The 25,201-nt window shown below is 37.9% G+C and overlaps 1 protein-coding gene across 1 annotated transcript in view; it reads right to left on the reverse strand.

The window, feature by feature from the left end:
• Positions 1-7,327: 7,327 nt before the first annotated feature.
• Positions 7,328-25,201, reverse strand: part of col28a2a (collagen, type XXVIII, alpha 2a) — a 110,228-nt gene continuing 92,354 nt past the window's right edge. The window contains exons 29-36 of the mRNA XM_060827920.1: positions 24,920-25,000; positions 22,900-22,935; positions 19,068-19,104; positions 14,415-14,972; positions 13,504-13,766; positions 13,055-13,238; positions 12,207-12,383; positions 7,328-7,486 (exon numbers count right to left, since the gene is read on the reverse strand). Coding sequence (XP_060683903.1) covers positions 7,479-7,486; positions 12,207-12,383; positions 13,055-13,238; positions 13,504-13,766; positions 14,415-14,972; positions 19,068-19,104; positions 22,900-22,935; positions 24,920-25,000 — 1,344 coding nt within the window. The 3' untranslated portion in view covers positions 7,328-7,478. The remainder of the gene's footprint in view (positions 7,487-12,206; positions 12,384-13,054; positions 13,239-13,503; positions 13,767-14,414; positions 14,973-19,067; positions 19,105-22,899; positions 22,936-24,919; positions 25,001-25,201) is intronic.

The raw sequence follows: 25,201 nt of genomic DNA on the forward strand, positions 1-25,201 counted from the left end.
CTTTTTTTTCACTAAGTTAAGAGATAGGGTATCTTGCTTTTAAAAATGCCTATAAAATCTTAAGATGCAGGAGCAGAAGTAATCTATTCAGCCCATCGAGTTTGCTCCAACATTCAGTGAGACCGTGGCTGATTAGATATTCCTCAACTCCCGGAAAGGCACATTTCTACCTTTTCCTCATAACCCTTGATTCCTTTAATCTGTCTGTCTCAGCCTCAGTCTCGATAGTCCTTTGTGGTAAAGCATTCTATAGATTCACAACACTCAGAAGAAATTTGTCCTAATCTTTCTCTTAAATGGGTGACCCCTTACTCTCCCCAAAACCTTTCTAAATCTACCATTAAGGTTGCCTCTCATTTTTATAATCTTCAGTGAATACAGGCTCAACGTACAGAACCGCTTCTTATAAGACAGCTAGACAATCTGTCCAAACCCAGGATCAACCAAGTGAATCTTCTCCATACAGTGTCCAATGCCAGTCTATTCCCCCTGTATCCACTGGCAAATTGGAGGCTGGCGGTCACTCAGAGCTCCAATGAACCAACAAATACCAAGCCAGGTCAGGGTCAGTGAGAAATTGTTCATTTTGAGGAAATTGCAGGGGTTTGAGGGGTGGCTGTCAGAGTGATTCAGAGGCAATGGCATTCAGTAGCCTCCTCTGGCCTCCTCCTTACACCTAGATCGGGCAAATGAAGGACCCCCTCCTCAACCTGGCAGGTAGACTGCATTGTTTCTCCAATTGGGCAAGCAACCAATTTTCTTTTTGGCTGGGATGGCAAGTTATCATAACAGTGGTAAGCTGAAGTCCTTGTAATGGGCATTCATAAGTGCTATTGGGAAAGCTTTAAATTAATTTGGCAGGTGTATGGGAACCTAAAGAGAATAGATGAAATATCAGGTTTACAAAATATGTGGAAGTACAGCTGGCATTACCACAGAGAATAGCAAGTTAATAGGTGAAATCAGATGAAGAAAGGTAAAATAAAATGTAAATCAGAATTGCAGTGCATGTATGTGAATGTGTAAAGTATAGTGGATAAAATGGAGAATTTACAGGTGCATGTTGCCATATGGAAATATAATGTTGGAGCAATAACTAAGATCTAGCTCAAGGAAGGGCAAGACTGGGTGTTATATTCCAGAGTACAATATATTCAGAAAAGGGAGGAAAAGAAGGAACGTGGCAGTAATGATTAAGGAGAGAAGTACAGTGCAGGCGAAACAGGATGTCTCGGAAGACAAAGGACAGAAGAAATTTGGCTAGATCTAAGGTACAATTTCTTTGCTAACTGCAGTCTATAGGCCACCAGTTAGTGGAAAGAATAATGAGGAATATATCAGGAGGAAAACTGCAGAGAAATGCCATATCATGGAGTAGTCATAAATGGGGACTTCAATTATCCAAAAATGGATGCGTTACTGGTCGTGTAAGGGACAAGCGAGTCTCCTTCAACAAATGTGTGTCCAATCCAACAAAAGAAAATGTCCTGGTTCTTGAAAATGAAGTTGACCAAATGGATCAAGGGTCGATGGGCATCATTCAGGAGAAAGTAATAATTGTATCGTAGGGTTCAGAATGATGGCAAAGAATGACAAACCTCAATCCAGAGTGAAAAGAAACAATTCAGTTGATAGAGAGCAGAGTTTAATGGGGCAAAGATGGAACTAGTCAGGTTTGACTGGAATGGGAGGTTGATGGGAAAACTATAACTGAATAGCAAAGAGGAAATGGTTCAAATACAGTTGAGGTCTGTTGCTTCAAATAGTAAAGGTAGGACAAACAAATCCAGCGGTCCATGGATTTCGAAGGAGATAGAACTTAAGATAAGGAAGAAAAAGCATACTTATTACAGGAATCAGGTAGAAAATACAATTGAAAACCAAGATCAACACAGACGGCTGAGGATGAGTGTAAAAGCAAATTAGAGAAGCAGAGAAACTTACGAGACAAAAAAACTGGCAAACTACTGAAAGGAGTGTCCCAAAGTCTCCTATGGACATAGTAAAATAGTAAAAGAGTGGTAAAAGGAGGAGAAGAGCCAATTATAGATCAGAAAGAAGATTTACGCATAGAGGTAGTGAGTAACACTGTGTGTTTAAATGAATATTTTGCATCGACCTTTACCATAGAGGGAGATGTTATCTAGATGATGGTGACTGAGGAGGAAACTCTGTTCACTTGAAGGATTTAAAATTAGGAAACAAATGTTAGATAGATTGTTGGTATTTAAATTATGACAAGACAATGGGACCTGATGAGAGAGAATGGAGGTTACAGGGGAGCTGGCCATAACCTTTCAGTCTACCCCAGACTTGGGAGAGGTGTCAGAATACAGAAGAATTGCAAACATTATGGCCTTGTTCAAGAAAGGATGAACCCACCAATTACACACCAGTGAAGGGGAAGCTTCTGGAAACAAATATTTGGGATGGAATTAGCAGTCACATAATAAAGGGTGACTTGATGAGGAAAAGTCAGCAAGGATTTTTAAAGAGAAAATCATGTTTAACTAATTTGCTGGAGGTTTTTTTTGAAGAGATAACTGATGTTGATGTTGCACACCTGGACTTTCATAAAGCATTTGATACAGTGTTGCACAACAGATTTGTGAAAAAAGTTATAGGTCAAGGAATAAAAATGTCAGTAGTAATATGGATATAAAATTGGCTAAGTGCTAAGAAACAGAAAAGAGTGGTCAATGGCTATTTTGTCAGGCTAAGGGAAGGGTTGCAATGGAGTTTCCCAGGATATTAAGATCCTTTTTTTTTTCTGATTTATGTCAATGATCCAGATCTTGGAATGCAAGAGACAATTTCAGATGACATTAAAAACAGAAAAATTTTAAACCAAGAAGGACAGTGTAGAACTTCAAAAGGACGTTGATGTGTTGGTGAAGTGGACAGATGGCAGATAATAAACATTGAAAGGTATTGTAAATTAAGAGGTACAATTCTAGAGAGGGTGCAGGAGTATAGGGACCTGGGTGCAAATGTGAACAAATCAAGGAAGGTGGCAATACAGGTGGAAAAAGCAATCATTAAAGCATACAGTGTCTTCAGCTTTATTAATAGTGGCATAAAGTGCAAGAGCAAGGAGATGACATTGAACTTGTTCGGCATTCATTAGACCTGAGCTGGAGCATTGTACCCAGTTGTGAGTGGCACATTACAGGAAACATATGAATGCATTCTACAGAATGCAGAAGCAATTTATAAGAATGGTTCCAGAAATGAGAAATATCAGTAATGAGAAATCTCAGCAATGAGGATAGGTTGAAAAATTTAAGACTGTATTCATTGGACTGAAGAAGGCAAAGAGCAGATAAGATAGAGGTTTTCAAAGTGATGAGTGAGCTGGGTAATGTAGATATGGAAAACTGTTCCTGCTTGTAAAAAGATCAAGAACCAGAGGGCACAGATTTAAAGTAATTTTCAAAAGGATTAAATGTGATGCAGGAAAAAAAAAGCTTTTTCATTCAGCAAGTTGTTAGGGAATGCCTGGAAATATGGTGGAGGTAGGTTCAATTGAGACACTCAAGAGGATATTGGATGATAATTCAGTGGATATAAAGTACAATAGCACAAGGAAAGAGCAGAGGATTGGCAGTAGAAAATGATATTCATTTCAAGACACAATGTGCTTAATGGCTTCCTTCACCTTAAGACTTCTGTGATTCAGTGGTATTATTAATTGATCACAAGAAACCTTAATTGGTATCCAGGGAGAAATTCTGTTTCTCGCTCCACCCAGATGTTGCCAGACTGAGTATTTTCAGCAATTTCTCTTCAAGTATTGCTATATCTGTTTTAAACTTCTCATCCTCAGTCTCAACTCATCATACTCTCAAGTTCACTTTTAATTTCACAACCTCTAATTGTTTGCAAACCTCTAAACCCATATTCACAGCCATCCACTTGATCCTGCCATCTTAATTGGTCTTGCTACTCCTATCCTATCAATCATAGTTAAAGCTAATTCTGACCTCTTTTTTGAATCACCATTTGCATTATCAATTCATGCCCCAACTCTGGTTAAGAAAACGCCTCCTAATTCAGTTATAACTGCACTTTTCAAAATTCAAACTGTCAAGTCTTTGACCTTCCAGTTGTCATAGATTTCTGCACCTATTGCCAACTGCACCCTCACTTTCACCTTTGATGCCCTAATTTCCTACAAAATAATTAATTCCTTTCATTGTGGACATTTTTCTGGTAGAGCCCTCGTCATCACACCCTTAACTTCAATGATTTACACCGTTGAATGCATTTAGTGGATGACTGGTTAAGCCATTCGCTTCCACATCTGAATGAACCATATAAAATACACCGCATCCTGCTCTCATTTGCTAAAGCTGCTCACAATCACATGATCATCCAGCAGTGGATGATTACAAGGCCAATAAAGAAGGAGAAAATTGATTATGTAAATAAATTGACAAGAAAAATAAAAACAAGCTGCAATATGGGTATATGAAAAGAGAGCAGCTAAAGTTAGTTTGGAACCATTGGAGAATACCACTGGGAACAGGAAGGAGAATTTGAGGCCTGGAGCAAATCATCCACGAGCCTTTTGAACTGTGGATCTAAAAGGCCTACTCTTGCTCCAATTTCTTGTGTTCTTAGGTAATCAGCTATGTAGTCAGCAGACACTCCTTGTCACCCATTTACCATTTGCTGGTTTTCCTTTGTGGCTCAGATGCAACTACATAGACACCTTTCACAGAATGCAGGTGTTATAACTGCTGTCAGGAATTTTGGGTTTTGACCTGCATGGATCACTGCCAATTGTCAAGAAGTGGGCACTGAAGGTGCAGAATCCCTTCGATTGTGGTACGCAGAAAGGCGAAAATATGATACCTTCAAATGATTCAATGCATCTGTACCAAAGGAACACTGCAATCCACGTGTTCACTTTGACTTCTCTATAGTAAAAGTGAATGAAATATTGTTATCTCTTGATGAATAGAGAGATCAATGATCTGTCTCACACAATGACAGATGTCACACTACTCAAAGTTGGAAGAACCACATTCATAAACATTAATCACAACAACCGCTGTCACCTTCATGGCCACTGATGCAGCCATTCTTGCCCTCCTCTGAGGTTACAGTTGTGGCTGCACAGTTAACAGATATCCTTACAGTATTCTTACATCCACTGAGCGTATGTTTATCAGTTTGTAGTCATGAGAAACCATTGTCTGGAGCAAAAGTCCAAAATTACTCAGTAGGTATCAAATTAGCATTGAATGCGAATTCTACCTTGCTGAAAAAAATCATGCACGCACCAACTGCAGAAGCCATTTTGAATGCCAAAGATCATTCATAGCACCTGAAGATACTGCTCTAATTTTTTCACTAGTATTAAATTACAATCCCTTGTTTAATCAGTTGCAGTGCTTTTCCTCTTATCTTTATTCCAGATAAAAGTCCAAAGATGTTTTTGAAACAAAAATGAGTTGAATAAACTATACGATAGTTCAGGAATCTGTTGTGACAATTGTTTGACACAGGTAAGTCATACTGTTCCAACTACTGGTCAATGAAATTCACCTTTCTTAATATGACCTAAACACAATGGAGATGGTGGCATACTGATAATGTCACTGAATGAGTATACTAGAGATCCAGGCAAAGTGCTCTGGGGACACAGGTTCATATCTCACCTTATGGAATTTCAATTGATAAAAATGGAATTTAAAGCTCTTTGAAACTGTCCTTAATTATTGTGAAGACCTTCAACAATGGAAATCTACTGTCCTTACCTGGTCTGGCCTACATGTGAATCCTCAGCATTGCCTCTTAACTGCCCTCTGAAATGACCTTACAGGTTACTCTGCTCAAGCACAATTAGGGATGGGTAAGCGAATACCAGCCGGGGTCAGGGAGAAAGAGATGATCGATTGAAAATTGTAGTGAAAGATGTCAGCATCTTACCTGCAGCAAGTTATGTGAAGGTCACTCTTCATACATTACAGGTACTGAACTCACACAAACTATATAAATTTACTCCTTCCATTCCAGATGACTCCTAGAAAGATTATGGTTACTTTCCCATATATTTTCCAGTCACATACCATATTTGTCCAGCTTGGAGAGCAGAATGGAAGACCATAAAGATTATGGTCAGTTCTGAAATTCAGCAGGATCCAGCCCAGTTTTTGCTGGACTAATTTGATGAAAGTCAAGAAATTTCCCCAACCATGTGTAAGCCAGTACAATGCTGACAATTAACAGCTCTCCCATATAATAAAATTGTTGCTGAAGTACATTCGAATATGTCAATCATCAATCAGAACCGGTGGAACTAAAGAAATACAAAAGCAGTATGGAGTTCACCCTTTGATGTTGACACAGCAGAAACACCAGCATCCACTGCACAGCAAGTTGCCCATTGAGTGGAAAGGCAATGACATAACCATCAGTATTCAAAGTGTCACACTTTATATTTCAAAGTGCAAATAATTTGCAAAAACCAAAAACAAAGGAATTGTTTCAAACCTTTGCTGATGCTAATTCCCAGTATCAGCAGCCACTTGGCATCATATTTCAATGTTCCAGTGTAGTCCTCCAATGAGCACTATGGAATTGAGGTGGATAGTCACTTTATGAAATCTATCCCTACAATACATTTTTAAGATATCAATGATAAAAAAACATATCTGTAAATTCACTGTGTAGCATCACAAAACATATTCAGATCTATCTTTTAACAAACCGTATTACAATGTCATTGAATATATTTTTAATAATGCCATATTTTTGCAAAATATGAACTGTGTCATCTCCCATTTATACATATGTTTTTATTGCTTTTATGGTGGCCAACTTTTGTCATTAGTCTTCAACTATTGTACTTGCAGCCATCCTAACAAAGCTCTAATACATGAAATGAACAGATTTCATAACATTTCATCAACTGTGCAATTTACTGTGGTGCACATGAAAGAAATGTAGTTCAGTCGTTATCAGGCAACAGCACAAAAATGATAATTATCAGTTTAAAGTTCATAATCTATACCACTTTAATAATTTCTGAAGAGAAACAAATCAGAAATAGTAAGGCTAGAGTTCTAGCACAAAACTTCATCTTCTCAGCTGTAAATATTTAAGTGTTCCTTCTTTGCAAGTTGTCAATTTAATGTTCTCAGCATAATATAGATCAAAACATTAAATGAAAACAAAATATCTTTCCTAATCTTTTCTATATTTTTGATCCGCAATTATTGCAAAGATAGTCTTTTGGACATTTTGTAAAATATTTCTATTTTTCATTTTCAGCCCTGAGAATTGCATTTGTACAGAAAAATTAACAAAAAAGTAGCATCTGTATTAACAGCTTTGTACAATTTGAATCTAATGCATAACTACCAAAATATAATATTGTTCATAATGTATCAACTGCACAATAATCATTTTCTGTTGTCTTCCTTTATCTCATTAAGACTTGCTGAATTACAATTTTTCTGGGATTCACATCAGGAATCTGTTGTTAAAAGAGAAAGGACAAACTTCCATTATACAGCACTTTTCATGGTCACTGGATGTCTCAAAGCATTTTAATAATGTTAAATAATTTTTGATATGTAGTTACGTCATAATATAAAAATGAAGAAGGAAAGGTTTGCATCATCTCTATAACATGTTCAGTGAATTCTTACAAATAGTGATGTGATAATGACCTGATAGCCTGTTTCTGTAATGTTGACTGAAATAATAGTACTGGACAGGACACCATGGATAACACCCCTCCTCAGCTTTTCACTGCCATGGGATCTTTTACATCCTTCCAAGCACTGAGATAGAGCCTGGATTTAAATGTTCCATCCAAAAGATAGCTCCCTGAAAATGTTCCCTCAGTACTGCACTGGAGTGTCAATCTTGAATTTTGTGCTCAACTCCTGATGGAACTTGAACCCCAAATCTTGTGATTTAGGGGCTAATATGCCATCAAATGAGTCATTTTTATTCCTCCAAAGGGAACAAAATTATTAAAGTACTTAATGTATGGTACGTTAAATGGTATAACCATTAGGTCAAAACACTAATAGTTCTATATGTCACCAAATCAGGCCATAATCCTTGATGATCATTGAATTAGGATCCCACTGCTTCCGCTAACATGAGTGCATGTGAAGCAACACAACCACCTGGAAATACTATGCAAGACTTGTTCAAAGTGAAACACCATGCATTTCCAGTAGATGCACAAAAGGTGCAAAGCTAAAGCACATTCAAAACATGGTTATGCACAATAGCAAGATTTAATGAAGAGCAATGGAGGTTACTCACTAAAAACTCTTATCTGTAATCTTTCTAAACAACAATTACATAAGAAAACTTGAAAAGAGGCAATTCCATTGGTCTAATCAAGCATATTCCTTTAAAGGATGATGTACAAATGATGGAGGTGGATCAGTGGCACGACGGCTTGCAGACATTGTGGGGTCTATTGTGTCCAGGTCTGTTTTGAGCTTGTCCTGTACTGTCACTACATTTATGAGGATGACTTGTACTAAGCCGTACATCAACTTTAAGATGCATCACCCTAGAAGCTATAAATGGTTCAAACTGATCTGGATGTAGATTTGAGAGATCATACATGGATTTAATTCACTTGTCCATAATTTTTGATGTCATATCAACTGATTTATGCAAATCAAAAATGGCTGTTTGAGCAATGTAGCAAGTTTCTGCTGTCTAACTAGAAGAACCATGTTGACATTATTCCTCTCAAATCTCAGATCCATTGTAGACAGTGAACTTGTCATATGTAGACTTCACCACACAGTGACATTTGCATGCAAAAACTCATCGAGGATGTGTAATGGTTTAGTGGTAGTGGTTAGACATGTGTCAACTTTGGCGTGCAATTTGTGTTGGCCATTTTTCTTGGGATACATAAACAAGATCATTGTATATGCTTCAGTTCTTTAGTAGTGTGTGAAATTGACCACATGTAAGGTTAGTAAGATAAGTTGGCTATTTAAAGTTTTTTCCTGAAATTCATACACATGTTTGTATTTTAAGGGTGTAACATTGGTAACATACTTTACGTGAAGAGGATTCAGACAAAGTTAATGTGTTAAGCTTTTTGCTACATCTTGGCCTGCTCCTGATAATTAGACTGTCTGCATATCTTTATCCAGTGTTTCATTGTGAGATACTGCTTGCATGTGTCATAGAAGGCTGGAGACTCTTTCAGTAAATGGGATAAATCACACCACGTATATGATTTGGGTTGTACATTGATTTTTGTCTACCATCAGGATTCTGTTGTTAAGAGAAAGGACAGACTTGTATTATACAGCAATGTAATGGAATCAAGGGTTTGATGACTTTGCTGTCCTGCAACAATGACTTAAAATAAGTTAATATTTGACAGTCAACGTGGATTGATTAAGGGCAGGTCATGTTTGATAAATTTAATGAGGTGACACAGGCAGTGGATTACGGTAGTGCTGTGAATGTTATATATTTGGACTTTCAGAAAGCATTTGATACAGTGCCACATGGCAGGTTAGTTAGTACATTTGAAATGTTTGGGATTGATGGGTCTTTGGCAAGACTGATTAAAAGTTGGGTAAAAGATAGGAAACAGAGGGTACGTATCGATGGAATTTCTCAGATTGAAGAGGAGTTGAAAGTAGCGTTCCTGAGGGATCGTTGTTGGGACCCTTGCTTTTTCTGATTTATTTGAACAATTTGGATGGGTGTAGAAGGCAAAAGTTCTAAATTTGAGATTATACAAAGCTAGGGAAAGTGGTGAATTGTGAGGAAGACACTGAGCAAATTCAAAAGGGACATTGACAATTTGGCCAAAAAGGCAGACACCTGGCAAGTGAATTTCAATAACAAGTCATGGGGATTAATGCCTTTTTATAGAAACATGGAAAGATGAAACAGAGTCAATGGTACAACTTTGAGGGTAATACAGGAGCAGAGGGACCTTGGGGTTCAGGTGTGTAATTCTGAAGTAGCCAGGCAAGTTGAAACAATTCTTAAGAAGGATTAGATTACATTACAGTGTGGAAACAGGCCCTTTGGCCCAACAAGTCCACACCGAACCGCCAAAGCGCAACCCACCCATACCCCTACATTTACCCCTTAAATAACACTACAGGCAATTTAGCATGGCCAATTCACCTGACCTGCACATCTTTGGACTGTGGGAGGAAACCGGAGCACTCGGAGGAAACCCACACAGACACGGGGAGAATGTGCAAACTCCACACAGTCAGTCGCCTGAGGCTGGAATTGACCCGGGTCTCTGGCGCTGTGAGGCAGCAGTGCTAACCACTGTGCCACCGTGCCACCCACAAGGCTTATAAGATCCTTGAGTTTATAATTTGAGGCATAGAGTATAAAGGGAAGGAAGTGATGCTACACCTCTACAATTCATTGGTCAGACCACACTTGGAGTATTGTGTTCAGTTCTGGGCACCTTAAGTGAAGAAGGATGTTAAAGACCTGGACACAGCGCAAAGGAGATTCACTGTAATGATACCAGGAATGAAGGATTTTAGATACATGGAAAGATGAAAAAGTTAGGATTATTCTCCTTGGAACATGGAAGGTTAAGAGGTAATCTTATTGAAGTATTCAAAATTATGAATATATAATTTGTTTTCACTAATTAGTATATCATTGACTCGGGGCTACAATTTTAAGATTGTCAGCAAGAGAGCTAGGAGTGAGATGAGGAGAAACTTCCCAACTCAGAGTTGTTGTAGTTTGGAATTTGCTGCCTGGGACAATTGCGGAGGTGGATTCAAACAATGTTTCAAAAGAAAGCTAGGTATAAATTTGAAAGCAATGAATTTAGAAGGCTGCAGAGATAGGGCTAGAGAATGGGACCTTCCAAAGAGCACCCCACCCAGGCCTGCCCTCCTATCCTATCCCTGTAAGTTTGCACTTCCCATGGCTAACCCACCTAACCTGCACATTTAAAATCTGATTGAAGATTTGTAGCTCGGGTATCCATTGTTGTGGTTCTGCTCACCGAGCTGGAAGTTTTTGCTGCAAACGTTTCGTTCCCTCATCCATGAACATCAGCTAGCCACAAAACGACACGACCAGCTATCTCTAGTAGCCATACACTCAGACAACCAGCAACATGAATTTGACTGGGAAAACACCACTATCATAGGACAAGCCAGACAGAGAACAGCCAGAGAATTCCTAGAAGCAGGGCATTCATCCCCAAACTCCGTCAACAGACACATTGACCTGGACACCATATACAAACCACTACAGCTGAAACTAACACCCGGAAACGGCAAGAACATCCATCAACAGACACATCGACCTGGACCCCACATACAAATCACTGCAGCTGAAACTGACACCCGGAAGCGGCAAGAACAAACCAATATAAATACCGGAAGAAACATCAAAGCAGCGCTTCACACGAGGCTCCAACAGCACTGATGATGTTCCCTAGCCAGGGAACGAAACGTTTGCAGCAAAAACTTCCAGCTCGGCAAGCAGAACCACAATAACCTGCACATCCCTGGACACTATGGGTAATTTAGCAAGAAACTGGAGCACCCAGAGAAAACCCATGCAGATATGGGGAGAACGTGCAAACTCGACACAGACAGTTGCCTGACTAGCACCAAACTTCCTCTGACTACTCTTTTACCATTTATATACCTACATAAGATTTTTGGATTCCCTTTTAGGTTAGTTGTCAGTTTCTTCACATACTTTCTTCTTGCCTCTCATTTCCTTTTTCACTTACCCTCTAAATTTCCTTTATGCACCTTGCTTCTCATTTGTCCTATCAACCTGACATCTGCATATATGTACTCTTCCTGATTCTTCCTAATTTCTATTTATTCATCATTCAGGGAGCTCTGGCTTGCCTGAACTTTCCTCCTTGTAGGAAAGTACTTAGTGTGTGCTTGAAATAACACCTCTTTAAAAGCAGTCCAAATTTTCTGTTGCAGGCATGCCTGCCAATTTTACATTTCCATTAACTCAGGGCAAGCCCTCCAACTACTTTAATTGGTTCTCCTCAAACTAAGAATTTTTACTGTGGATTATTCCTGTCTTTTTATTTAGCTAATCTAAACCTAATGATACAATAATGATGAAGAGAATTATTTGATCTTGTACTCCATTGTAATGTTTTCATCATCATACCCAATAAACTATTTTTAAAATGAATACATAAAATGTACTTTAAAGCCTAAAGGTCATACCTGTACTGGAAACTACACAGGTCTTCCTGCATTTGTCTTCAGTGTCAAAACGATTAGCATTTCCACTGCAGCCACCATACCAAAACTGTGCGCAGGCATTGGCCTGTTTGTCATAATACCATTTAATTATATAGTCCCGACACGTTCCCTGGTCTAAATGGAGCTGACAGAGAGGGTCTAGAAAAAAGGTGAGTGGAATATTTGAACACAAGTTGCAACTGTTAGAATCCAAAATAATTGAGATATGTTTGAAAAATAATCATTTATCAATGCAAACTTGTTGTAGATTTTATATTTGGAATCATAACATTTTATAAAAGTCAAATAGAGTCAAAGGCAGTATATATCTTCCCCACCTTTGGTCAAAGAAGGATTTACATATTAAAGGTCTTCTCACATCTTTTCTCAAGACATACTTGGCATGCATTTTGTTTACATTGCCAAATAATAATGTGGTGAACCTGCTTTTTTGCTGTTTTGAGTTAAAGATAAATATTGTCCAGGATTTTATATATTGCAAACATTTTCTAGTGTTGAAAAATATCCATCCTTCTTTGAGCTAATAATGCCAAATCTCAAATATATCATAATGCAATACTCAAACCAGCTTTCCTTGGACAATTTAATATTGTTAAGCAAAGCTTCCAGCTTAGCGTCGAACAACTGTATTTATTTTATTGCATTTCTTTGAGACTATTCCAAATCAGTTAAAGCAGTATTCTTGTATTATCCTCATAACCTAGTGCTAAAATTCAAACCCATCTCAGGTAAACATATTACATTTTAATCATTTCAATTTCCAGGCTTCAACCATAATTTATGCTGCAGATGTAAAAATACAATCTTACCTGAAACTGGAATTTTTACTGTTGGGGAGACTGTGGATTCTTTCACTGGTTTAACTAATTGTGAGTGTAGACCTGGTACTTGTTTACTGGTTGGCAGGTAGCTACTGCCCTTTGAAGGAGATGAAAGAACTTGAAACTTGTAATCTTCTTTCTGCTTATCATGTGCTTGCGGATTTTGGTTCATCTGTATTATGCAAGACATCAATAAATGATTGTGCACGTGAAGAAAACAATTAAATTGCACTCAAAATTATTGTTGACAATAGTTCTACTATTTTCTGTTGACATTTAAAAAAGCCCCTCATTTTCAATTTTTGTCAATTTACTCAAATTTTTATGTGACTTGATACATCCAAAACATTTGCCTCTTTACGAAGAGGCATGTTGATGAATACATTTTCTTTCATATTGTAAAATAAGAATGCAGAATAGATAAGATCAACTGATACCTGTTTATTGACTTTTGGAAACTTTCCAGTTGAGGTAGATCTAGATAGAGATGGTTTCACTTGCGCAGTTATTTTCACCTTCCCAGACGCAATTGTTTGTGTAGGTTTTGGAGAACTTAACTCAATTTTATTTCTGGCAGGTGTAGAACTAGGAACATAATATAATGGACTTCTATTTGTTATTACTCCATTTCTAACACGGTTGTAAATCAATGCACCATTTTCATCTTCACAGAACTGTCTGACCAATTTTGATTCCAGAGCTAAAAATGGAAGAAAGGAAAACACTTTTCTTGTAATTCCCATGAGTAAAGTCCTTTATTCCTGAATGCCAACTAAGTCTTAATCAATCCTTTTTAGCCAACAGAGCCTAATGATATAAATGTAATAATCACATTACATAATGACTGGACAATTGGAGGACCCATAAATATCTTTTCAAAGAAGTATCATATTGGACTCAAAATGTTAATTCTGATTCTCTCTCCACAGATGCTGCCAGAACTGCTGAGTTTTTATTTCGGATTTCCACTATCCATAGTTCTTTCTTTTATATTCTTTATTGTTGGAAGTCAAGCTCATGAATTTTTTGATCTTACTTTTGACCTCCATGGGTGACCATTAGGAGATGTGTTTGAATGACTTAAGAGGGGCCTCCTCTAAATTTTGCAAATACATATTCCTGCTTTGGTAAAGTTGACACAACAATGTCTTTTAGTATTTCCAATACAACTAAGTTTAAATTTCAAGCTTAATATCTGGTTTTATACTATGATACTGTTGATTTCTGAGCTGATTAGTAATTATTCTATTTTCCACCTAAGTGTGAACATAGTAAAATGTTGTATTTAAAGCCTTTATTGTTAGAAAAAAAACTATTAAGTGGTGATACAGCAAAACAAGGCACAAACCTGCAAGAGTATTGAAATCATCAATGAGGTACATATGTTCAGTATCAGGATCTGAAGCAATTAGGTTGAGCTCACGTAAAAATTCAGCTTGAGTTGGGTCTGTGGTATTTACAATACCAATTGCAAACATTTCTATATTTGCAGCATGGGCCTCACGCACAGCAACATCCAGTTTAACAGTCTCTCTTCTGTCTGCTTGTCCATCTGTTAATACTATAGCAACTTTCTTCACACCAGGTCGGGCTCCATAGAATCCCTCCTGTGTTGCTTTGCGAATGGCAGTTCCAGTGTGCGTGCCTTCCCCCATGTATAGCATTTTCCTGATTGCCTGTTTGACATCTTGTTGTGTAAGGTGTCGACTTAGACCAAATTCTAATCGTACTTCCAAGCTGTAGAGTACAAGACCAATTCGGGTGGCATTTCTACCAACTGTTACTTTGTCAACGAGTGCAGTGACAAAATCTTTTATGATTTCAAAATTATCTGGACCCACACTCTCTGAGCTATCAATCACAAAGACAAGTTCCATTGGTCTTTCTTTACATTTAATTCCACAACCTGTAAAGTAAAAGAATTGAAATAATGCATTGATTAAAAATAGATACTATTTAAGAAGTGTCAGTGTATCAAAGTTAAAACGGTTAAATGAGCTCAAATTATTAATAACTAATGTGTTGTTGTTAGAAGTAACAGATTAGTGCTTTGGTGAATAGCTTCCATATAAACTTCTTGTCATTGATAAAAAAAGGCAACAATTTGGAAAGTAATTGAGATAGAACTACAGAAAGTCTGCAGTCGTGCGTAGGGTGGGTTCTTTCTTGATTATACGTTTTTGGAGTTATGTCTCTTGATTAAACTTAAAATATAAGCCATAACTATTAATTTCACCTGGGGAAGTATTTTGTAGAGGAAATTATGGTGTTATTTTCTGGGTCTGTAGATTGTGAAGGAGCAATAATGGCCTTTAGTAGAGTGATATGCACTTCTTGTCAGATGCGGGAATTTAAAGAGAGTTTAAGGGTTCCTGCAGATTATATCAGCAATAAATGCTGTTGGTTGCGAATCCTATCAGAATAAATGGATTGGTTGGAGAGACAGTTAGAGACAATGAGGAATTTGCAACAGCAATGGTATGTGATGGATGGCAGTTATAGGAAGGGGGGTAAGTCTCAGATACAGTCACATAGATGGGTTTACTCCAGGAAAGGTAAGAGAGGTAGGCAGCTAGTGCAGGAGTCTTCTATGGCTATCCCCATTTCAAACAGGTATGCTGTTTTAGAAAATGTGGGGAGTGATCAATTCACAGGGAAATATGGCACGAACAGCCAAATCTCTGGCATTGAGACTGGCTCTAATGCAACAAGGGGTACGTCGGGTTCCTAGAGATAAATTGTGTTTGGGGACTCTTTAGTTCGAGGTACAGACAGATGTTTCTGTGGTCATCAGCGAAAAAATCAGAGTAGTGTGTTGCTTCTCTGATGCCAGGATCAGGAATGTCTCAGAGAGGGTGCAGAATGTTCTCATGGGGGAGAGTGGCCAGCAAGAGGTCATTGTCCACATTGGAACCAATGACATAGGAAGGGAAAAGGTTGAGATTCTGAAGGGTGATTACAGAGAGTTAGGCAGGAATTCAAAAAGGAGGTGCTCGAGAGTAGTAATATCTGGATTACTCCCAATGCTACGGGCTAGTGAGAGCAGGAATAGGAGGATAGTGCAGATGAATGCATGGCTGAGGAGCTGATGTATGGGAGAAACATTCACATTTTTGGATCATTGGAATCTCTTTTGGGGTAGAAGTGACCTGTATAAGGAGGATGGATTGCACCAAAATTGGAAGGGGACTAATATACTGGCAGGGACATTTGCTAGAGCTGCTTGGGAGGATTTAAACTAGTAAGATGGGGAGGAGGGACCCAGGGAGATAGTGAGGAAAGAAATCAACCTGAGACTGGTACAGTTGAGAACAGAAGCGAGTCAAACAATCAGGGCAGGCAGGGACAAGGTAGGACTAGTAAATTAAACTGCAATTATTTCAATGCAGGGAAGGCAGGTGAACTCAGGGCATGGTTAGGAGCATGGGACTGAGCTATCATAGCAATTACAGAAACATGGCTCAGGGATGGGCAGGACTGGCAGCTTAATGTTCCAGGTTACAAATGCTTCAAGAAGAATAGAAAGGGAGGCAAGAGAGGAGGGAGTGTGACGTTTTTGATAAGGTATAGCATTGCAGCTGTACTGATGGAGGATACATCCTGGAAAGTTATTTGGGTGGAACTGAGAAATAAGAAAGGGATGATCACCTTATTGCATTATAGACCCCTAATAGTCAGAGGGATATTGAGAAAAAAACTTGTTAGGAGATCTCAGCTATCTGTAAGAATAATAAAGTGGTTATAGTAGGGGATTTTAACTTTCCAAACATAGACTGGGAATGCCATAGTGTTAAGGGTTTAGATGGAGAGGAATTTGTTAAGTGTGAACAAGAAAATTTTCTGATTCAGTATGTGGATGTACCTACAAGAGAAGGTGCAAAACCTGACTTACTATTGGGAAATAAGGCAGGTCCTAGGGAGTGTTGCTGAACAAAGAGATCTTGGAGTGCAGGTTCATAATTCCTTGAAAGTGGAATCGCAGGTAGACAAGATAGTGAAGAAGGCATTTGGTACAGTTTCCTTTATTGGTCAGAATATTGAGTACAGGAGTTGGGAAGTCATGTTGCGGCTCTACAGGACATTGGTTAGGCCACTGTTGGAATATTGCATGCAATTCTGGTCTCCTTCCTATCAGAAAAATGTTGTTAAACTTGAAAGGGTTCAGAAAAGATTTACAAGGATGTTGCCAGGGTTGAAAGACTTGAGCTGTAGGGAGAGGCTGAACAGGCTGGGGCTGCTTCCCTGGAGCGTCGGAGGCTGAGGGTTGACCTTATAGAGATTTACAAAATTATGAGGGGCATGGATAGGATAAATAGGCAAAATCTTTTCCCTGGGATGGGGTGAGTCCAGTACTAGAGGGCATAGGTTTAGGGTGAGAGGGGAAAGGGGGTAGTACATGTATGGAGTGAGCTGCCAGAGGAAGTGGTGGAGGCTGGTACAATTGCAATAATTCAAAGGTATTTGGATGGGTATATGAATAAGAAGGGTTTGAGGGATATGGGCTGGGTGGTGGCAGGTGGGACTGGATTGGGTTGGGATTTCTGGTCGGCATTGATGAGTTCGACCGAATGGTTTGTTTCCATACTGTACATCTCTATGACTCTATTACATAGTGTACATTTATCGATAGAACAGTTCAGAAATGGTTACAGGCATACAAATATATGAATTAGGAGCAGAAGTAGCTCTTTTGGCTCCTTGAGCCTGCATTGCCATTCAGTAAGATCATGGTTGATCTGTTTGTGTTTTGAATTCCACATTTTCATGTTCCTCTATTACTCTCGATTCCCCTACCTAACAAAAAATTAACCAACTCCACCTTAAAAGTACTCAATGACCCGAGCCTCCATCACCTTCTGTGACAAACTTCCAAAATTGCACAATTCTTGGAGAGAAAAAAAACTCATTTCTGCCCACAAAGGCAACTCTTAATTATTAAACAGCCATCCCTTAGTCCTGAAAAAGATCCACCCTGTCCAACCTATCCTCATAAAACAACCCACTTGTTCCAGGCATCAATTTAATAAATCCTTTTTGGACTGCCTCCATGTATTTATATCCTTCCTTATAACTTTGCAAAATAGAACACAGGACTTAAGATGTGGTCACACCAATCTCCTGTATAATTGAAACAAAGTACCCTTACTTTTATGACCAATTCCTTTCATAATAAATGAAAGCATCACATTAGCTTCGTTCATTATGTGGTGTACATGTGTAATTACTCTTTGTGACTCATTCACTAGAATACCTGAATTTCTCTGCACTTGAAAGTTTTGCAGTTATTCTCCATTGAAGTAATAATCTACCTTTCTTTCTTCCTGCCAAGGGAATAATTTCATATGTACCCATGTTATACTCCATCTGCTAAACCTTTGCCCACCCACTCAACTTAGCCAAATCTGTTTGTACCCTTCTAATATCCACTGCATGACATACTTTCCTGCTTAACTTTGTGTTGTCTGTGAAGTTAGTGACCATGCCTTCGCTACCTCATCTTATAATTGATGTAAATTACAAAATGTTGACAATTGTGTGACTCTGCTTATCACATCCAGCCAAGCAGACAGAGATCCACTGATGCATACTGATTGGCTGGCTGACAGGCAGAAAACAATCATTTATCCATGCTAATATGTTATCCAGTATACCATGGGAGTTTGTTTTCTGCAATAACCACATCAAAGTTGGCTTCTTAACAAATGCCTTCTGAAAATCCAAGTATGGTACATCTACAGGATCCCTTTTATCCACTGTGCACGTTAATCCCTCAAAAACTCCAATAAATTAGCTAATCATAATTTCTCCAGACACCCAAGATGATTTAAAAAAATAATTCTACTTATTGGTTTGATAATATCCGGAAGAAAATCTACTTTCTTTTCTTTTCTAATCACCTTCATTACATGGTTTTACCAATTGGAACTATTTAGAATAGATGGTACTATGACAACATTAAAAAAAAGAGTAAGTAGACCATAAAAGATGACAGACAACTTACCACAGATTTCCTTTATCATTCTGATGATGTCCTCTCTCTAATTATAGTTTATAAATTAAATAGGAAAATAATTAATGATTTTTTAAAAATAAAACCTCTCATTGTACTAATAAGATACAAGACAAAAATATTCATAAGCTTGTCCTGGAAAATGTTTTTTTTAGAAAGTGCAGTTTGTGAATTTGCTTAGGAATTCACAACAAATGTGGGAAGCAGAAAATTACTTATCATGTCATTCCAGTATTTCTCATTTGATGGGCATGTCAACCAAAATAGATAAAAACATGAATATACGATTTTGCCAGAGTTAGAAGTAGGCACCTGGGTGACATGTGAATAGTGTACTAATTAGAATGTTCTCTTTAAAGAATATAAACAAATCAGGAGCCTTTATGTTGTGAAGTCTCAAGGACTTCATTTCCAGCCAACAGAGACAGATGTAAAGACATAGTAAAGGTGACGATGGCAGTCATGTTAAGCAAAGGCTGTGATAAAGATGGATTGCAGGGGTCTAGGTAAAACTTATCTTGTTGAAATCAAACACAACCTGTGATATGGAGAAGCGGTGTAATTGTTATTTTGTATTATCATACGAATGCAATTATACAATGAACTAATAATGATGAACTAACTGAATTGAATCTGAATTGGGTCTTATATTCATTTGTTATGAAATAAAGTAGCTCAATTAATTTATATCTGGACTTATCTTACCAATTGTTTACTCAGTTTGCTGTTGGGGACATTGAAAAAACATGAATGTGAATGACACAAATATTGACCGTATTTAAGTGCTAAAAATGCTCAGAATGCTTAAAGTGACAGAATGGCTAAGGCAATGTCCTACAAATGTGACAATCATGTGTTCTCAATTTAAACTAACTTGTTCTCAAATATCACTTCTTGTGTACTTTCTGTCAGTAAAATTAGCAAAACAGCATTAGTTATTGTCCTTCAAGGTATTTAATGTCAATCATGTAATAGTCACATACAGAGTGCCAGGTTAGTTTCTGTGCGATACATTAGTGAAGTATCAGATTTTACAAACAATTCAGCATTTCTAACATTATCCCACAAATAACTAATTTCATAATTTGCTGTGGTTAGATTTGAATTTGAAACCCATGGGTTAATGGTCCAGCTGCATAACTAGTAGATCAGAACATTAATACTGTATATTCAGTTGACTGAATGCTCAGAATCCATGTACAATACCAATTCTGAACAAATAGTGTTATCCAGCATGCTGTTATATAGCAATATTACTATGAGGAAAAATAAATTCCTTTGCAGGGTCTACTGGACTCATGCTGTCATTTTAAAGAGAGTCTTGTGCCATCTGTTGGAAAATGGCATTGATCTGGTTAAATAAGGTCCTCAGCATTTCTAGAGTTTTCCAATTTGCCTTTTAAAAGGTAAATTGGCTTCACTCCTGAAAAATTCTATTAAAAAAGACTTGGTTTTGGACTCATTGGTTTGGGGTAGCCCTTGCCAGCCTCAAAAGGTAGCTATGTTCAGGACTTTCTGAATACAGATGGATCCTTGTTGTGGCCATATGTGAAACAGGAGCCTTACTGGGGAGCCTGCAGAAGGAGCTAGACAGTTTGGGAGAGTGGTCCAGGAAATGGCTGGTGGAATTCAATGTGAGCAAATGCGAGGTCTTGCACTTTGGAAAAAAGAATACAAGCATGGACTACTCTCTAAACGGTGAGAAAATTCATAAAGCCAAAGCACAAAGGAATCTGGGAGTGCTAGTCAAGGATTCTCTAAAGATAAACATGCAGGTTGAGTCTGTGATTAAGAAAGCGAATGCAATGTTGTCATTTATCTCAAGAGGGTTGGAATATAAAAGCACCGTTGTGCTACTGAGACTTTATAAAGCTCTGGTTAGACCCATTTGGAGTACTGTGTCCAGTTTTGGTCCCCACACCTCAGGAAGGACATACTGGCACTGGAACGTGTCCAGCAGAGATTCACACCGATGATTCCTGGAATGGTAGGTCTAATATATGAGGAACGGCTGAGGATCCTGGGATTGTACTCATTGGAGTTTAGAAGATTAAGGGGAGATCTAATAGAAACTTACAAGATAATACATGGCTTGGAAAGGGTGGACGCTAGGAAATTGTTTCCATTAGGCAAGGAGACTAGGACCCGTGGACACAGCCTTAGAATTAGAAGGGGTCAATTCAGAACAGAAATGCAGAGACATTTCTTCAGCAAGAGAGTGGTGGGCCTGTGGAATTCATTGCCGCAGAGTGCAGTGGAGGCTGGGATGCTAAATGTCTTCGAGTCAGAGATTGATAAATTCTTGATGTCACAAGGAATTAAGGGCTACGGGGAAAATGCGGGTAAGTGGAGTTGAAATGCCCATCAGCCATTTTTGAATGGCGGAGTGGACTTGATGGGCCGAATGGCCTTACATCCACTGCTGTGTCTTATGGTCTTACTATTAACTGCTGAAATGTCAATGAAGACAGTACAGGAGGATACCACTGGACTTGGTCACAGATAGCTGCTTGGATTATGGCCTGAAGATTTTTGGGACCCATGGTTTTCTCACAAGTTATAAATATATTTGTAATTCACTATTCCTAGAAATGGCAATTAACTTATATCAAAAATGTTGCATTTTATCATAGAAAAATACAATAAATGATGGGCATTCTTGGTATGACCCTATACTGACATCGAGGAGAAAGTGAGGTCTGCAGATGCTGGAGATCAGAGCTGAAAATGTGTTGCTGGAAAAGTGCAGCAGGTCAGGCAGCATCCAAGGGACAGGAAATTTGACGTTTCGGACATAAGCCCTTCATCAGGATGAAGGGCTTATGCCTGAAACGTCGAATTTCCTGTTCCTTGGATGCTGCCTGACCTGCTGTGCTTTTCCAGCAACACATTTTCAGCCCTATACTGACATCCTCTTATACCATAGCGCTGCAATCTTTTCTCTTCAAGTATATATCTGATTAATTATGAATATATTACTGAATCACCTTTGTGTTCCTGATCACAAGAACTCATTGTGTGAAAGAATGAGTTTTCTCAAGCCTCTCCCCTTTTGTTTGTCAATCACTTTCGAATTGTGTCCTCTGTTTATGAAACCTTCTGCCACTGGAAATAACTTTTTTCATATTCATTCTGTCAAAATCATTCATGATTTTAAACATTTCCATCAAATTTCCTCCTAGCCTTCTCTCCTATAAGGACAGCAGTCTCTCCGTGTTCTCGTAAATCTCTTCTGCACTCCAAGGGCTTGACAGACTTCCTTCAGATTGAAAACAATGCTTTAGCTGAGCATAATTTCCTTGCTTTTTTTATTCAAAATTGCCATTAATAAAGCCAAGAATCCCATATAGTTTTTAACAGACTACTCACCTATTAGTGCTACCTTCAAAAGATTTACATGCATGCATTCACTTTAAAATTGTCTCATTTTGTTAACATTGTCTTTCTTCATTCTTCCTTGAAAATTCAACTCTTCATTTGCCCATTTCTCATATCCATCTGGATTCTTTGAAGATCTCTTTTTATCATCCACATTACTAACTACATTTCAGAGTTTTATGTTGTACTTGATCTTTGAAACTGTATTCCCAAGTCCAAGTCTAGGCCACTAATATACATGAAAACGTCCATTGGAACTAATGTAAACTCATGAAAAACAGACTTTTCCTCAATTATGAGAAATATATTTTCACCAAAAATCTTTGATTTCTATCCCATAATTAATTTCGCATCCACAGTGCCACTGTCTCTCTTAGCAAATAATACATGACACATTGTGGGATGCCCTTGAAAGATGCATTATTAAGTGTAAATTGGTACTTACAGTTAATCCAGGTTCACCCTTTACTCCAGGTCTACCCTAAGTAATTGGAAATCATTATAAAAATAATTAAAATAAAAACAATTAATATTAGAAAAAAAAAGCAGTTTAACTCATTACCTATTGATATAATTGTAACTAAATACTGCCAAATAATTGAAGGTAATTTTAACTTAGAGAATAGTCGTTGCATGAAGTGAGTTCACACATATGATGGATCTGGAATAAAGATATCAGAGCTAGATGATTTGCTTCATCATTCTATAACCGTGCATACTCTTGATGAAATTACAAAGTGGTTGGTGGACAGGAGCTGGATTTCACATGGCAGGAGAACATCAGTGGGAACTGCTGTTGAGAGGTTGAGGGGTCAGAATCTACTGTAATCAAGGGAAGGAAAGGCAGGTGGATGGTTTCTTTGAGTCTTGTAGGAGTACTCCTACTTCTCCCAACCAACTAAAGCCACCTGTGGGCGTCACCTGTTTGTTCACATGTTCATAAGTGGTTCAGCATGGTGTCACTGTTGTAATTGGCAGTTAAAATTACATTGCATCATCTGACCTCATCTCGTAAAAGTTTGATAAAACCTCCATCATGGTCTGTCAGGTGAGTCCTTCTGCTGCCATAAACCTGGCTGTTTAAATGTTACTAGGCAGGAACATTGTAGCAAGCACACTCAGAAGATTTTAACCCCTACACATTTTGTTTCTATTCAACTGGATGGGTTAAAATTATCCCCATTCTGTGGATCTTCAAAGGAAGACTTTTATATGCATACATATCAAGGCACTTCACAATGTTTAACAGAGGTAAGGAGCAAAGCATAAGAAGACTTGAACATATAATAAAATCTCACAAATCACAATGAAATAACCAGTTAACCTTCATTTGATTGTGTGCAAAAGGTTTACAAGGCACGGAAACTTTCTGTCTCATTAATGCTATGAGACCTTTAATCTTCATTTCAAATAACAGAAGATACAATTTTAACATCTTATTCAAAAACACTCCCTCAAAACTGAAAACTTAGATTACATCAATGTTAGATGGCAGTCTAAGTTGTAATCAAATTCTGTGGATCTAGTCTGTACCAGCTTGACTGTGTGGTACCTTGGCATGTCTCACATTCTAAAATATTTTTATTTTCACTGGATGTGTGGTAATCTGTGAACATAGTACAGATGTTATTGCCCAAATACCAGAATGAAAATCAGATGGATTGTTGAAGCAGATGCTAGTTTGTCAGTTTGCTGTTCATGTGGTGAGGATGAAAATTTACCTAAAAGTGTCTTATCCACATGCCACCCATGGGACTTTGCAGCTTGCATCTAGATACTTGTCTGTTTCCTGATTTCCCATGAAAGTTGCAATAGGAAAACCAACATTTCACATACACATTTTCCTCAATGGTTCTTGATTTACTAATATTTTGCAAATGGTTAATTTGCTGTCTGCTTTCAAATTATGAATATCAAGTTTAATTTATTACTTCTGTGATGTGTAAAAATAAATCTTATGAAGTAAATGAAAATTGTCTAAACTTTTTAAAAAAAATTAGTAACATTTTAAAATAGTGATACTTCCAATAAAGTGACAAGTTACTATAAATGTATTGCAACAAAAAGATTATACAAAGCCTCTTGCTATTCAAGCACTTTATTCCACCTGATATTTCCTTTTATTCCACTTTAGATGAAAGAAAAAAACATGCTCAATCATGTCACAATAGTCAGAAATTTCTGCCCAAAAAGGAAAGCCAGGATTTTTCTCTTTCCCTTCTGAATGAGATTTCAACCATATGCTCTGAAATCACCCTGCAACTAGTAATTCCAAACACGAGAACAAGTGGAACAAGTTAGTCACTGTTTACAATAAGAAATGGGAAGGAACCACCAGCTAACATCCAATAAATTTGAAGGAGTTCATTTGCAGAGAATGTGATGCTGTGATTCTTCATTTTCAGGAGAATGTTAGAATTAAATAACAAGATGACATATCAATACAGGAACAATTATACACTTACAGACAAGCCAGGAGAACCAGAATCACCCATATCTCCTTTTCCTCCCTTCTGTCCTCTTTCTCCTGGTAGTCCACGGTCACCCTGCAATATAAGTAAATGACAATGCTGACTTCAGCATCTTCTGCCTTTGATTCTGCACAATATTCAGCAAATTTATAATTCCTCAGATATTGAAGCAGCCAAGCTCATATAAAGCAAAATTTGGACAATATCAAGAATTGGGGTGATAAATGGCAAGTAATATCTATGCCACACAAGTGCCAAACAATGGCCATCTTAAAC

Source organism: Hemiscyllium ocellatum, chromosome 7, assembly GCF_020745735.1.
Source record: "Hemiscyllium ocellatum isolate sHemOce1 chromosome 7, sHemOce1.pat.X.cur, whole genome shotgun sequence".
NCBI classification, from domain to species: domain Eukaryota; kingdom Metazoa; phylum Chordata; class Chondrichthyes; order Orectolobiformes; family Hemiscylliidae; genus Hemiscyllium; species Hemiscyllium ocellatum.